Source organism: Bufo bufo, chromosome 8 (assembly GCF_905171765.1).
Source record: "Bufo bufo chromosome 8, aBufBuf1.1, whole genome shotgun sequence".
Lineage (NCBI taxonomy): Eukaryota > Metazoa > Chordata > Amphibia > Anura > Bufonidae > Bufo > Bufo bufo.
Window position 1 is genome coordinate 132,497,516 of NC_053396.1, and position 17,031 is coordinate 132,514,546.

At 44.8% G+C, this 17,031-nt stretch overlaps 1 protein-coding gene across 1 annotated transcript in view; it reads right to left on the bottom strand.

Annotated features, from left to right (window-relative positions):
• LOC120977640 overlaps positions 1-17,031 on the bottom strand; it is a 111,594-nt gene that overhangs the window by 84,199 nt on the left and 10,364 nt on the right. Inside the window, exon 2 of the mRNA XM_040405655.1 lies at positions 521-614. Within this exon, the coding sequence (XP_040261589.1) occupies positions 521-589 (69 nt within the window). The 5' untranslated portion in view covers positions 590-614. The remainder of the gene's footprint in view (positions 1-520; positions 615-17,031) is intronic.

A 17,031-nucleotide genomic window follows, 5' to 3' on the forward strand; every position in this document is an offset into this window, starting at 1 on the left:
ATGCAGGAGCCTGCACTGGCTGAAGTTGCAGATGGCGTAGACCACTGCAAACAACACAACAACACCACAAAACAACAACAATAAAAAACGAAAAAAAAAACAACCTGTTAACCCTACGACCTGCTGCCCGTAAGCTGACAAACAAAATGACGGAATCTAAGCTGACCCATTGAAATAAATGGTTCCATATACGGTCCGCAAAAGAAAACACGGAACGGACACGGATTGAAAATACGTTTGTGTGCATGAGGCCCTCTACCCCCCTTGCATATAACTGTGTAAGTTCCAGGTATGTCTCCTTCAGTAGAAGGTGTCAGTTTACTCACTCTCTGCTGTAAACAAACTGGTTCAGCAGCTCCCACAAGGCTGAGTGTTGACACCGGACAGATATAACGTACGGTATAATTGTGTAAATGTGGAACATTACGCACAATATGGTGTTTTTTTTCTATACAAGCGCACGCCATCCCTTCTCCAAATTTCAAATCCAAGAACACATGAACAGCTGAGCTGCACTTACCCCTCTGCGGAGTGTTGCTCGTCCAGGCTGGACATTATTCTCCCTACATTCTTCATGTTCGGGGTCCATAGGATGCTTGTTGTCACTTCCTCTGCTGTAAGACAATATATTTTCGAATACTTTGTAGAGAAAAATGAAGAACTTCCGTATCCATTCAAAGCGATACATTGTTGAGCCGTTCACAGAAAGAAAGTCTTATGCAAAAGTGCTGTGTCATTACCAGAAGGGGGCGCTAGAGCTGCGATCAGCGACCTTCGGCACTCCAGGTGTCCTGAATCTACAACTTCCCATTCACTTCTATGGGAGTTGTGAGAACAGCCGAGCGTGTTTGCATGCTGGGAGTTGTAGTTTCACAGAGCGCAGGCATCCCTGCAAAGGTGGTTGAGCAACCTACCACTATTGGCCTCATTTAACCCCTTAGTGACTACACACACTTTTTTCTTTTATTCGCATTCCATGAGCTATAACTCTTTTTGTTTTTTCATCAATGAACTTGTATGAGATCTTATTGTTTGTAGGATAAGTTATAGTTTGTAATGCACCATTTTGGGAACATGTAATGATTGATTAAAGCCAGCAGTTTAGCTAAAACCCCCGTTGTTTACGTCAGTAAAAAGGAGTATTAGTGGTTACTAAGGGGTTAAACTGTCTTGGTTGCCCATAGCAACCAATCAGAGGTCAGCTTTCAGTTTTAGGAAATGAAAGCCGAGCTCTGATTGGTTGCTATGTTAGACAGTTTTGATAAATGAGGCCGTATGTACTTTCCATGTGTTTCAGGAGCGGTATGTCTATCATGTAGCATGGCGGCTCCGGGGTTAGAACGGATGCCTTGTAGTGCTGGCTCCTAGGTTTGAATCTGACCAAGGATAACATCTGCATGGAGTTTGTATGTTCTCCCCGTGTTTGCAACACACCGTTAGGGACCTGAGGCCCTATTCACACAACTGTATTTTTGATCTGCGGATTAGATGCGGACCCATTCATTTCAATGGGTTCGTAGAAAATGCGGACAGCACACTGTGTGCTAACCGCATCCGTATGTCCGTTCCGCATTTCCTATTCTTGTCCGTTTTGTGGACAAGGATAGGCATTGTTAATATGTCAGTGCTATATAAGGGTCTAAACAAATACATTTGTCTTATAGGGGTTGTGAGGGTCCAGCACCTCGCACCCCCCCCAAGTGCTGTTTTCAGTGGCTGCTGGAAGTAAACACAGAAGACGTTGCCTGAAGCACGGCTCCACCCATGTGGACAGGTGCGGCAGGAGCTGACCTGCAGTAACCTGGCATGGCCACTACACAGTGGATGGAGCTGTTCTACGATGGAGCTAGTGGCTGCTGAGAAGAGCTGATCTGATAAGGTAGGTCATCAATATCTAAAAACTGGACAGGACTATACATGGACTAGCTCCACTGAATGGAGATAATTCACAGCCGGATCTACAGAATGACAAACTACAAATCCTCTGCAAATATGTATTGGATAAGTGTTGGATTTTTCCAATATGGATTTAGTTCATGTGAGCAAACCTCCCACACTCCAAAGACATACTGACTGAGAACTTGTGAGGACACATACAGTATATAGTATATAGTCAGTAGTGAGGACACATACAGTATATAGTCAGTAGTGAGGACACATACAGTATATAGTCAGTAGTGAGGACACATACAGTATATAGTATATAGTCAGTAGTGAGGACACATACAGTATATAGTCAGCACTGAGGACACATACAGTATAGTCAGTAGTGAGGACACATACAGTATATAGTCAGCAGTGAGGACACATACAGTATATAGTCAGCAGTGAGGACACATACAGTATATAGTCAGCAGTGAGAACACATACAGTATATAGTATATAGTCAGCAGTGAGGACACATACAGTATATAGTCAGCAGTGAGAACACATACAGTATATAGTATATAGTCAGCAGTGAGGACACATACAGTATATAGTCAGTAGTGAGGACACATACAGTATATAGTCAGCACTGAGGACACATACAGTATAGTCAGTAGTGAGGACACATACAGTATATAGTCAGCAGTGAGGACACATACAGTATATAGTCAGCAGTGAGGACACATACAGTATATAGTCAGCAGTGAGAACACATACAGTATATAGTATATAGTCAGCAGTGAGGACACATACAGTATATAGTCAGTAGTGAGGACACATACAGTATATAGTCAGTAGTGAGGACACATACAGTATATAGTCAGTAGTGAGGACACATACAGTATATAGTCAGTAGTGAGGACACATACAGTATATAGTATATAGTCAGTCGTGAGAACACATACAGTATATAGTCAGCAGTGAGGACACATACAGTATATAGTATATAGTCAGTAGTGAGGACACATACAGTATATAGTTTATAGTCAGTAGTGAGGACACATACAGGATATAGTATATAGTCAGCAGTGAGGACACATACAGTATATAGTTTATAGTCAGCAGTGAGGACACATACAGTATATAGTATATAGTCAGTGGTGAGAACACATACAGTATATAGTATATAGTCAGTAGTGAGGACACATACAGTATATAGTCAGTAGTGAGGACACATACAGTATAGTCAGTAGTGAGGACACATACAGTATATAGTATATAGTCAGTCGTGAGAACACATACAGTATATAGTCAGCAGTGAGGACACATACAGTATATAGTCAGTGGTGAGAACACATACAGTATATAGTATATAGTCAGCAGTGAGGACACATACAGTATATAGTCAGTGGTGAGAACACATACAGTATATAGTATATAGTCAGCAGTGAGGACACATACAGTATATAGTCAGCAGTGAGGACACATACAGTATATAGTCAGCAGTGAGGACACATACAGTATATAGTATATAGTCAGTAGTAAGGACACATACAGGATATAGTATATAGTCAGTAGTGAGGACACATACAGGATATAGTCAGTAGTGAGGATTAGAGATGTCCCGAACTATTCATCGCGAACAGCGGCGGCGGGCGAACATATGCGATGTTCGGTCCGCCCCCTATACGTCATCATTGAGCAAACTTTGACCCTGTACCTCACAGTCAGCAGACACATTCCAGCCAATCAGCAGCATACCCTCCCTCCCAGACCCTCCCACCTCCTATCAAAAAGCAAGGACAGCATCCATCTTAGATTCATTCTGAAGCTGCAGTGTTAGAGCAGGGAGAGTGCAGCTGATTTAATAGGGAAAGCGTTAGCTAGGCCAGTGTTCTGTGTCCACTCCAGTCCTCAAATACTCATCTACTGTAAGGACAGCGTCCTGACAGCACCCCAAAAAGCCCTTTTTAGGGCGGGTACATCAGTCTGCTTCATATATATATATATATATATATATATATATATATATATATATATATATTGCAGTTGCCTGCCCATGTGTGAGAGGCCACAGGCCCACAGACTGTACTGTGTGCACACCACTCATATCGGGTGGCACAGTTGTCACGGCAGGGAGTGGGGAAACCCCCCACCGTGCGGTATCAAAGGGATAATGGGTAGCTGCTAGGCCAGGACGCCGGGATCAGGGAAGTCCGGTCACCTCCTAATGCGTCCCTAATTCTGACCCTGACTCCTAACCGTATGAGCCAACCCAGATGGTAGGAGGGCTCATACTCCGGAACCTCGGGGCCCTACTAACCCTCAGGAAATCCATGGACTAGGAGCAGGGTAAGACGACCTGTTCCTCCACAACACGGACGAACAGGAGTCTCCACCGGCCAAGCTGCAAGAAGAGGGGAACACATACAGCTATAAGGAGATGGCAGGTAAGTGAAACCAGTAACACACTTACCTGCCACAGACACACTGACTGGAACCCATGCACAAGTGCTGGTGTCCACACCAACATTAAAAGGACACAGCACAAACCACACAGGAACCCAGGACATCCATAGCTGCAATAAACGTGAGACACCATAAGAACATCTATGACCACAAGGGTGGTCCTCACTGGACAGATGGAAAATGAAGACCAGGAGGATAGCTCCAGCATACACCATGGCTGGAGTACCCCCCCAGCTTCAGGAATCCAGCAGAGGCTAAATAGCCCAATCAGCCACACCCACACACATAAACCCAGTGTTAACAAAACACTAGGAAGGGAGTTAACCCTTCCAACACCAGACAAGGGAAGGAAGCCACTTAAAGGGGAAGTGCACACACAAGCATAGGAAGCTACACGTTGCCGCCGGCAACAGCATGCGTGGCAACCATGTCACGGCAATCACCCAGAAGGCCGAGACACTGCCACCGCATGCTCTAACAGCAACACGTTGCCACGGGCAACCGCAAGTGTAGTAACAGTGTCACAGCACACAACATAGGCGGTGACAACAGTACCTTGCAGATAAAAAAGTCATAATTTTTTTTCTCTGTAATATAATTGCAGTTGCCTGCCAGTGTGTGTCAGGCCCACTTACTGTACTGTGCCCACTGCCCACCACTCATATAGGGTGGCACAGTACCTTGCAGATAGAAAAGTAATTAAATTTTTTCTCTGTAATATAATTGCAGTTGCCTGCCAGTGTGCGTCAGGCCCACTGACTGTACTGTGCCCACTGCCCACCACTCATATCACGTGGCGCAGTACCTTGCAGATAAAAAAGTCATTAAATTTTTTCTCTGTAATATAATTGCAGTTGCCTGCCAGTGAGTGTCAGGCCCACATATTGTACTGTGCCCACTGCCCACCACTCATATCGGGTGGCACAGTACCTTGCAGATAAAAAAGTCATTTAATTTTTTATCTGTAATATAATTGCAGTTGCCTGCCAGTGTATGTCAGGCCCACTGACTGTACTGTGCCCACTGCCAGTGCCCACCACTCATATCGGGTGGCACAGTACCTTGCAGATAAAAAAGTCATTTAATATTTTCTCTGTAATATAATTGCAGTTGCCTGCCAGTGAGTGTCAGGCCCACAGACTGTACTGTGCCCACTGCCCACCACTCATATCGGATGGCACAGTACCTTGCACACATAGTACCACTAATCTAAAAAAAAATGATAGGCAGAGGCAGGCCGCCCCGCAGGGGCCGTCATTGTCGTGGTGCTGTGATTTCCATTGGCCCTAGAAAAATGCCCAGTGGTCAGAGGCCACGTACCCTGAACTCGAAAAGTTCTGAGGACATAGTTGACTGGCTTACACAGGACACCCAATCTTCTTCTGCTTCTGCTCGGAACCTTGACGCACCATCCTCCTCCAGCTCAGCTTCGGGCACCTCTCAAGTTACCACTCGCCTGCCCGCCGCCACCACCAACACTAGCACCACAGCCACTTCACTTGATCTGTCAGAGGAGTTATTTACACATCAGTTGGAAGAAATGAGTGATGCGCAACCATTATTGCCAGAGGATGTAGATAACAGGGATATGTCTCAGTCAGGCAGCATTACACACATGGACGTACGGTGTGATGATGATGATGTTGTACCCGCTGCTGCTTCCTTTGCTAAGTTGTCAGATACAAGTGAAGCGGATGATGATGACGATGTGTCCGCGGATGTCACGTGGGTGCCCGCTCGAAGAGAAGAAGAACAGGGGGAAAGTTCAGATGGGGAGACAGAGAGGAGGACGAGACGAGTTGGAAGCAGGGGGAGGTCATCGCAAGGAGCTAGTGGCACAGTCAGACAGCATGTATCAGCACCCGGGGTCAGCCAGACAGCACGCCAATCAACGCATGCTGTTGCCACCACCAGAATGCCGTCATTGCAAAGCTCAGCACTGTGGCATTTTTTTTGTGTGTCTGCCTCTGATAACAGCGATGCCATTTTCAACCTGTGCCGAAAGAAACTGAGTCGTGGGAAGTCCAACACCCACCTAGGTACAACTGCTTTGCGAAGGCACATGATCTCACATCACAAACGCCTATGGGATCAACACATGATGAGTACAAGCAGCACAGAAACTCAAAGCCACCATCCTCCTCCTTGTCCAGCATCTTCAGCCACGTCAACCACTGCTGTCCCCTCCTTGCCCCCTCTCAACCACCCGCCACTCCGCCTCTCACCCTAAGCAGTTCCTGCTCATCTGCCCACAGTCAGGTGTCTGTCAAGGAAATGTTTGAGCGTAAGAAGCCAATGTCACAGAGTCACCCCCTTGCCCGGCGTCTGACAGCTGGCTTGTCGGAACTCTTAGCCCGCCAGCTTTTAGCATACAAACTGGTGGAGTCTGAGGCCTTCAAACAATTTGTAGCTAAATGGACACCGCAGTGGAAGGTACCCGGCCGAATTTTTTTTTCACAAAAGGCAATCACCAACCTGTACTCTATTGTGGAAAAGGAAGTCATGGCATGTCTGGCACACATTGTTGGGGCAAGGGTCCATCTGACCACTGATACCTGGTCTGCAAAGCACGGTCAGGGCAGGTATATCACGCACACTGCGCATTGGGTAAACCTGCTGATGGCTGCCAAGCATGGAATGCGTGGCTCTGTAGAGGAGTTGGTGACACCACCACGACTTGCAGGCAGGCCTGCTGCCACCTCCTCTACTCCTCCTACTCCATCCTCTTTGCTAACCTCCTCGGCTGAGTCCTCTTCTGCTGCTGCGTCTTGCTCCACATCAACTGCACCCCCCCAGCTCCCCAGGGGCTATTCAACATCCCGGATACGACAGTGTCACGCCGTCTTGGGGTTGACTTGCCTGAAAGCAGAGAGTCACACCGGACCAGCACTCCTGTCCGCCCTGAACGCACAGGTGGATCAGTGGCTGACCCCGCACCAACTGGAGATCGGCAAAGTGGTGTGTGACAACAGAAGCAATTTATTGGCGGCATTGAATTTGGGCAAGTTGACACATGTGCAGTGCATGGCACATGTGTTGAATCTGATCGTACAACGCTTTGTGCATAAGTACCCAGGCTTACAGGACGTCCTCAAGCAGGCCAGGAAGGTGTGTGGCCATTTCAGGCGTTCCTTCACGGCCATGGCGCACTTTTCCGATATTCAGCAGCGAAACAACATGCCAGTGACAGCCCGACACGTTGGAATTCAACACTCCTAATGTTTGACCGCCTGCTCCAACAAGAAAAAGCCGGCAACGAGTATTTGTATAACCGGGGTGCTAGGACAGCCTCTGCAGAGCTGGGTATTTTTTTGCCACATTACTGGACGCTCATGCGCAATGCCTGTAGGCTCATGAGTCCTTTTGAGGAGGTGACAAACCTAGTCAGTCGCACCGAAGGCACCATCAGCGACATCATCCCATTTGTTTTCTTCCTGGAGCATGCCCTGCGAAGAGTGCTGGATCAGGCCGTAGATGAGCGTGAAGAGGAAGAGTTGTGGTCACCATCACCACCAGAAACAGCCTTATCATCATCGCTTGCTGGACCTGCGGCAATGCTGGAAGAGGAGTCTGAGGAATAGGAGTCAGAGGAGGAATGTGGCTTTGAGTAGGAGGAAGACCGACCACAGCAGGCATCCCAGGGTGCTCGTTGTCACCTATCTGGTACCCATGGTGTTGTACGTGGCTGGGGGGGAAGAACAGACCTTCAATGAAATCAGTGAGGATGAGAAACGGGACATGAGTAGCTCGGCATCCAACCTTGTGCAAATGGGGTCTTTCATGCTGTCATGCCTGTTGAGGGACCCTCGTATAAAAAGGCTTAAGGAGAACAACCTGTACTGGGTGGCCACGCTACTAGACCCCCGGTATAAGCAGAAAGTGGCTGAAATGTTACCGAATTACCGGAAGTCGGAAAGGATGCAGCAGTTCCAAAACAAGTTAAAAAGTATGCTTTACACAGCGTATAAGGGTGATTTCACAGCACAACGGGAATCTAACAGGGGAAGAGGTGAAAGTAATACTCCTCCTACCACGACCACGCCGGCAAGGACAGGACGCTTTACAGACGTGTTGTTGATGGAGGACATGCAGAGCTTTTTAAGTCCTACGCATTGCCGCAGCCCTTCGGGGTCCACCCTCGGAGAACGACTCGACCGACAGGTAGCAGACTACCTCGCCTTAACTGCAGATATCGACACTCTGAGGAGCAATGTACCCCTTGACTACTGGGTGTGCAGGCTTAACCTGTTGCCTGAGCTATCCCAATTTGCGATAGAACTTCTGGCCTGCCCCGCTTCAAGTGTCCTGTCAGAAAGGACCTTCAGCGCAGCAGGAGGTATTGTCACTGAGAAGAGAAGTCGCCTAGGTCAAAAAAGTCTAGATTACCTCACCTTTATTAAGATGAATGAGGCATGGATCCCGAAGGGACTGACAGTGGGGGGTGCATTTGACTAAAAAAGGCCTGATGAGATGCCTTGGGCTAAAAATGGTCCACACGCTGCTGTATTTAATCTCTGCATGCCGGATGATTTGCGTGACTTCTCCGCCACCAACTAGGGTTCAAGCTGCAATGTTTTAGTGCACTTTCTGCCTGGAAAACATCAATTTTTCCGGCCGCTGCTACAGCAGCGGCTGCAACAATGCCTAATTTTTCAGGCATGTGTACATGCCTAATTTTTCTGGCCTCTGGTGCTGCACTGTGGCTGCAAAAACAAAACAAAAAAAAAAGGCACATACATGTGTCAATTCCCCTTCGTGATCGTTACCTTGTTGTGGTGAAGGGGCTTGTGTATCACAATGAAGCGATCACCTCTATGAGTGTGTTGACAATGTTGGCACACCCCAGATGATAAGGTCGTTGCTTCATTGTGAACAGACCAAAAGCGATCGGCTGGATAATTTTGCATAGAAAAAACATTAATTTTCTTTGTGATCATCTAAGGTGATTATTAAAGCCTACTAGGCCAACAATGGGCCCACACTGCAGAATCATTGTTTTCTGGGTCACTTAACTGTCACTGAACTACCTCAGCACAACCATAGGCTTTGAAAAACCACCATCGCCTGCAATCTCCCAAACGTGCGCATGAGCACAGTCATCACTACACCAAGATTGACGCATAAAAAGGAATAAATTTGATGTCATGAGTGTGTCAACTATTGACAACTCTTTGCGGTTGTCTAAAATCTATTCGATACATGTCCCCTGATAGGGGACGTAACAGGGATTAAACTGATAGGAATAGTACTACTTAACACACCACTCATATAGGGTGGCACAGTACATTGCACGGCGCACACGCAGTGCCCCAAATTGGAAGTAAGAGGACCGACCAACCATCTTTTTCCATCTCCCGATTCCTAAAATCTATTCCATACACCGGCCCCTGATAGGGGACAAAACAGAGATTTAACTGGTAAGAAAAGATTTTTTTAATTTAAAAAAAAGAGGACAGCCTCTGTGGAGCTGGGTATTTTTTGGCTGCGTTACTGAACGCTCATGCACAATGGCTGTAGGCTCATGCGTCCTTTTGCGGAGGTGACAAACCTGGTCAGTCAAACCCAAGGCAACATCATCGACCTCATCCCATATGTGTTTTTTCTGGAGCGTGTCCTGCGAAGAGTGCTGGATCAGGCCGTAGATGAGCATGAAGAGGAAGAGTTGTGGTCACCATCACCACCAGAAGCAGCCTTGTCATCGTCGATTGCTGGACCTGCGGCAACGCAGAGAGAGGAGTCTGAAGAAGAGTCAGAGGAGGAAGGTGGCTTTGAGGAGGTGGAAGACCAACCACAGCAGGTGTCCCAGGGGGCTTGTTGTCACCTTTCGGGGACCCTTGGTGTTGTACGTGGCTGGGTGGAGGAAGAGACCTTCAATGACATCAGTGAGGACAAGGAACGGGACATGGCTAGCTTGGTATCCAACCTTGTGCAAATGGGGAGTTTGCGGTTGTGCAAATGGACTGTTTGCGGTTGTTTTCGTGTGCGTTAAACGGGGAGTTTGGTCTGTCAGAGTTTGGTCTGTCACTGTGAAGCGGGCATAACCCTTACACTACCTGATCGATACAACATCATACCCGATCGTATACACACACTGGATGTTTTAAAGCACGTTATTCCAAACAATTTAGGAATGTTAGGTGATTTATGCCCTTTATGGATTAAAACCCGACTCTGCGTCAACTACGTAATTTTCCATGGGAGTTTTGCCATGGATCCCCCTCCGACATGCCACAGTCCAGGTGTTAGTCCCCTTGAAACAACTTTTCCATCACTATTGTGGCCAGAAAGCGTCCCTGTGGGTTTTAAAATTCGCCTGCCTATTGAAGTCTATAGCGGTTCGCCCGGTTCGCCCGTTCGCGAACATTTGCGGAAATTGTTCGCGAATGGAAAATGTTATGTTCGCAACATCTCTAGTGAGGATACATACAGTATGTAGTCAGGACACTGTGATAAAGTGCACAGTAGAGGTATGGTGGGAGTATTTTACCTGGTGGTTCAGTTTAGCTGGGTGAGATAACTGAAATCCAGAAATGGTGCTGCTTTGGCAAGGCATAGCTTGCTGGAGATCGTTTTGTTTAACTGGGAGACAGGTTGGTAGTGGGAGTTTCTCAGTCCACACCCCTAGTCCATTACAGGCATTACCTTTAGCTGAGGAGATCATAGGTGAGGTCAGCTAGGCAATAATCAAGGAGGGATAAGACAACCCTCAGTGTATGACTGGGGAGTAAGTGACCCTACAGAGAGGGTTGGAGCCGGAGACCCTGTGTGTAAACTGCGTTTTTTTTTAGGTAAATCAGGGAGAAGACCTCTGTATTAGCTAGAGCCCAGACGGGCAGGTATTTATTTTGGTTTATGTGTATGTGTGTGATGGTGCTGAAGTGCCAGAATAAAGCACCATTTGGACTTGAACCCCATTGGCAGAGGAGAAATCTGTGATTGCGACCCACTGTGTGAGAGCGATCCCTTACAACACGTACAGTATATAGTCACTAGTGAGAACACCTACAGCATATAGTCAGTATTGGTGACACCTGCAGTAGATAGTATATAGTCAGTATTGAGGACACATACAGTATATAGTCAGTAGTGAGGACACATACAGTATATAGTCAGTAGTGAGGACACATACAGTATATAGTCAGTAGTGAGAACACATACAGTATATAGTCAGTAGTGAGGACACATACAGGATATAGTCTGTAGTGAGGACACATACAGTATATAGTATATAGTCAGTAGTGAGGACACATACAGGATATAGTATATAGTCAGTAGTGAGAACACATACAGTATATAGTCAGTAGTGAGAACACATACAGTATATAGTCAGTAGTGAGGACACATACAGTATATAGTATATAGTCAGTAGTGAGAACACATACAGTATATAGTCAGTAGTGAGGACACATACAGTATATAGTCAGTAGTGAGGACACATACAGTATATAGTCAGTAGTGAGGACACATACAGTATATAGTCAGTAGTGAGAACACATACAGTATATAGTCAGTAGTGAGAACACATACAGGATATAGTATATAGTCAGTAGTGAGGACACATACAGTATATAGTCAGTAGTGAGGACACATACAGGATATAGTATATAGTCAGTAGTAAGAACACATACAGTATATAGTCAGTAGTGAGAACACATACAGTATATAGTCAGTAGTGAGGACACATACAGTATATAGTCAGCAGTGAGGACACATACAGTATATAGTCAGTAGTGAGAACACATACAGTATATAGTCAGTAGTGAGAACACATACAGGATATAGTATATAGTCAGTAGTGAGAACACATACAGGATATAGTATATAGTCAGTAGTGAGGACATATATAGTATATAGTCAGTAGTGAGGACACATACAGTATATAGTCAGTAGTGAGAACACATACAGTATATAGTATATAGTCAGTAGTGAGGACACATACAGTATATAGTCAGTAGTGAGAACACATACAGGATATAGTATATAGTCAGCAGTGAGGACACATACAGTATATAGTCAGTAGTGAGAACACATACAGGATATAGTATACAGTCAGTAGTGAGAGCACATACAGGATATAGTATATAGTCAGTAGTGAAAATACATACAGTATATAGTATATAGTCAGTAGTGAAAACACATACAGTATATAGTCAGTAGTGAAAACACATACAGTATATATTATATAGTCAGTAGTGGTGACACGTACAATATACAGTCAGTAGTGAGAACACATACAGTAATCTAATATATAAAGCTGAGTGTGTGTGTGTGTGTCCGCTAAAGTAATCTGCACCGTCGCATTTACAATCACACAATTTGGCACACAGGTACATCAGGTGTCCAAGAAGGTTTTAGACCAGGTCTCAGCTCTCTAGGATGTACCGTTCCTGAGATATTCCTAAAAAAATGCATTAGCCTATAGAAGCTTGGTCACATGACCCTTATCAGCCAATAGAAGCTCACAGGTCCTCCAGTCTCCACATACACAGTTTTACTCCAGGTTTCCATAACAAGGAGGAAATCTGTCACCAGGATAATTGCTCCCACTAGGCCACGCCCTCTCCCACTCCTGAGCCGACGGGGATTGAAAAAATGAAGGTAAAAATCAACTTCTGTCAGCTGCAGGGGTGGGAGGGAGGGTGACTTTCTACCTGTAGCTTACACTCAGACAGCACAGTGCTGCTGTCTTAGAGTGAGATGTTCAAAAGGACACGCCCACGATCTGGTTAGGCCATGCCCCCTCCCACTCCTCAGCCGACTGAGATTTAAAAAATGAAGTTAAAAATCAACTTCTAGGTCCCGCTAAGCCACAACCAGATGTGGTTAGGCCACGCCCCTTTCCATTCCTGAGCCGACGGGGATTGAAAAAATGAAGGTAAAAATCAACTTCTGTCAGCTGCAGGGGTGGGATTTTTTCTCCCTGCAGCTCACACTCCCTGCAGCTCACACTCAGACAGCACAGTACTGCTGTCTTAGGGTCCATTCACACGTCCACAAATGGGTCCGCATCCGTTCTGCAATATCGGGAACGGGTGCAGACCCATTCATTCTCAGTGGGGCAGGAATGGATGTGGAGAGCACACTATGTGCTCTCCGCATCCACATTTCCGGAGCGCGACCCCGATCTTCCGGTCCGCAGCTCCGGAAAAAATAGAACATGTCCTATTCTTGTCCGCAATTGAAGACAAGAACAGGCAGTTCTATGGGGGTGTCGCCCGGGTGTATTGCGGATCCGCAATACACCACGAATGTGTGAATGGACACTTAGAGTGAGCTGTTCAAAAGGACACGCCCCCTCCCACTCCTCAGCCGACTGAGATTGAAAAAATTACGTTAAAAATCAACTTCTAGGTCCCTCTAAGCCACACCCTGATCTGGTTAGGCCACGCCCCCTCCACTCCTCAGCCGACAGGGATTGAAAAAATGAAGGTAAAAATCAACTTCTGTCAGCTGCAGAGGTGGGAGGGAGGGTGACTTTCTCCCTGCAGCTCACACTCAGACAGTGCTGCTGTCTAAGGCTGAGTTCACACGGGCGTGACGGATTTGTTCAGGATGCGTCCCGGGTGTACTGCGGCAAACCCGCATGAGTAGGTACCCAATTGCAGTCAGTTTTGACTGCGATTGCGTTCAGTTGTTCAGTTTTTATCGCGCGAGTGCAATGCGTTTTGCATGCGTGTGATAAAAAACTGAATGTGGTACCCAGACCCGAACTTCCTCACTGAAGTTCAGGTTTGGGTTCAAGGTTGTGTAGATGTAATTGTTTTCCCTTATAACATGGTTATAAGGGAAAATAATAGCATTCTTTAATACAGAATGCTTAGTACAAGGTCAATTGAGGGTTAAAAAAATAAATAAAAATTAACTCTCCTCCTCCTGTTGATCGCGTAGTTGCCGATCTCTTCTTACTTCTTTAATCATGAGCTGCCGGCTAAAGGACCTGTGGTGATGTCACATCACATGGTCCAATCACATGGTCCATCACCTCTCTGGGGGGGGCAGTGTTAAGGGGTGGGGGGCTGTGGAGGTCACTGTTATAGTGGATAGTGTTGATATCTTTTAACGACACACACAAACATTAAATGAAATAGATTAAATATACCCAAGCAAAGCCGGGTCCTTCAGCTAGTATAGTATATAGTCAGTAGTGAGAACACATATAGTATATAGTCAGTAGTGAGGAGGAAACATATAGTATATAGTCAGTATTGAGTACATATACAGTATATAGTCAGTGGTGGTGAAACATATAATATATAGTCAGCAGTGAGGACACATAAGGTATATAGTAGAAAGTCAGTAGTGAGGACACATAGAGTATACAGTATATAGTCAGTAGTGAGGACACATAGAGTATACAGTATATAGTCAGTAGTGAGGACACATAGAGTTCACAGTATATAGTCAGTAGTGAGGACACATACAGTATATACAGTATACAGTCAGTAGTGAGGACACATATAGTATATAGTCAGTAGTGAGGACACATACAGTATATAGTGAATAGTAAGGACACATATAGTATATAGTCAGTGGTGAGGACACATATAGTATATAGTCAGTAGTGAGGACACATATAGTATATAGTCAGTGGTGGTGACACATACAGTATATAGTCAGTAGTGAGAACACATACAGTATATAGTATATAGTCAGTAGTGAGGACACATACAGTATATAGTATATAGTCAGTAGTGAGGACACATACAGTATATAGTATATAGTCAGTAGTGAGGACACATATAGTATATAGTCAGTAGTGAGGACACATACAGTATATAGTCAGTAGTGAGGACACATACAGTATATAGTCAGTAGTGAGGACACATACAGGATATAGTATATAGTCAGTAGTGAGGACACATACAGTATATAGTATATAGTCAGTAGTGAGGACACATACAGTATATAGTATATAGTCAGTAGTGAGGACACATATAGTATATAGTCAGTAGTGAGGACACATACAGTATATAGTCAGTAGTGAGGACACATACAGTATATAGTCAGTAGTGAGGACACATACAGTATATAGTCAGTAGTGAGGACACATACAGTATATAGTCAGTAGTGAGGACACATACAGTATATAGTCAGTAGTGAGGACACATACAGTATATAGTATATAGTCAGTAGTGAGGACACATACAGTATATAGTCAGTAGTAAGGACACATATAGTATATAGTCAGTAGTGGTGACACATACAGTATATAGTCAGTAGTGAGGACAAATACAGTATATAGTCTGTAGTGAGGACACATACAGTATATAGTCTGTAGTGAGGACACATACAGTATATAGTCTGTAGTGAGGACACATACAGTATATAGTCTGTAGTGAGGACACATACAGTATATAGTCTGTAGTGAGGACACATACAGTATATAGTCAGTAGTGAGGACACATACAGTATATAGTATATAGTCAGTAGTGAGGACACATACAGTATATAGTCAGTAGTGAGGACACATACAGTATATAGTCTGTAGTGAGGACACATACAGTATATAGTCAGTAGTGAGGACAAATACAGTATATAGTCAGTAGTGAGGACACATACAGTATATAGTATATAGGCAGTAGTGAGGACACATACAGTATACAGTATATAGTCAGTAGTGAGGACACATACAGGATATAGTCAGTAGTGAGAACACATACAGTATAGTCAGTAGTGAGGACACATACAGGATATAGTATATAGTCAGTAGTGAGAACACATACAGTATATAGTCAGTAGTGAGGACACATACAGTATATAGTCAGTAGTGAGGACACATACAGTATATAGTCAGTAGTGAGGACACATACAGTATATAGTCAGTAGTGAGGACACATACAGTATATAGTCAGTAGTGAGGACAAATACAGTATATAGTCAGTAGTGAGGACACATACAGTATATAGTCTGTAGTGAGGACACATACAGTATATAGTCAGTAGTGAGGACACATACAGTATATAGTATATAGTCAGTAGTGAGGACACATACAGTATATAGTCAGTAGTGAGGACACATACAGTATATAGTCAGTAGTGAGGACACATACAGTATATAGTCAGTAGTGAGGACACATACAGTATATAGTCTGTAGTGAGGACACATACAGTATATAGTCAGTAGTGAGGACAAATACAGTATATAGTCAGTAGTGAGGACACATACAGTATATAGTATATAGGCAGTAGTGAGGACACATACAGTATATAGTCAGTAGTGAGGACACATACAGGATATAGTCAGTAGTGAGAACACATACAGTATAGTCAGTAGTGAGGACACATACAGTATATAGTCAGTAGTGAGGACACATACAGTATATAGTCAGTAGTGAGGACACATACAGTATATAGTCAGTAGTGAGGACACATACAGTATATAGTCAGTAGTGAGGACACATACAGTATATAGTCAGTAGTGAGGGCACCTACAGTATATAGTCAGTGGTGGTGAAACATAGTATATAGTCAGCAATGAAAACACATACAGTATATACTGAGTACAGTATACAGGTGGCTCACTGTGGATAACCACGACTGGTGCTCAGGTCAAAAAGAAACACCCCTTGTTCTCAATTGTATAGTCAGAAAGTTGGACCGGCACTCAAAACATTCCGAGAATTATGTGGAAACATACAAATGTATTATATGGTAAAACCGCAATGTACCTAGGTACTATACATCTAATTGATAAAAT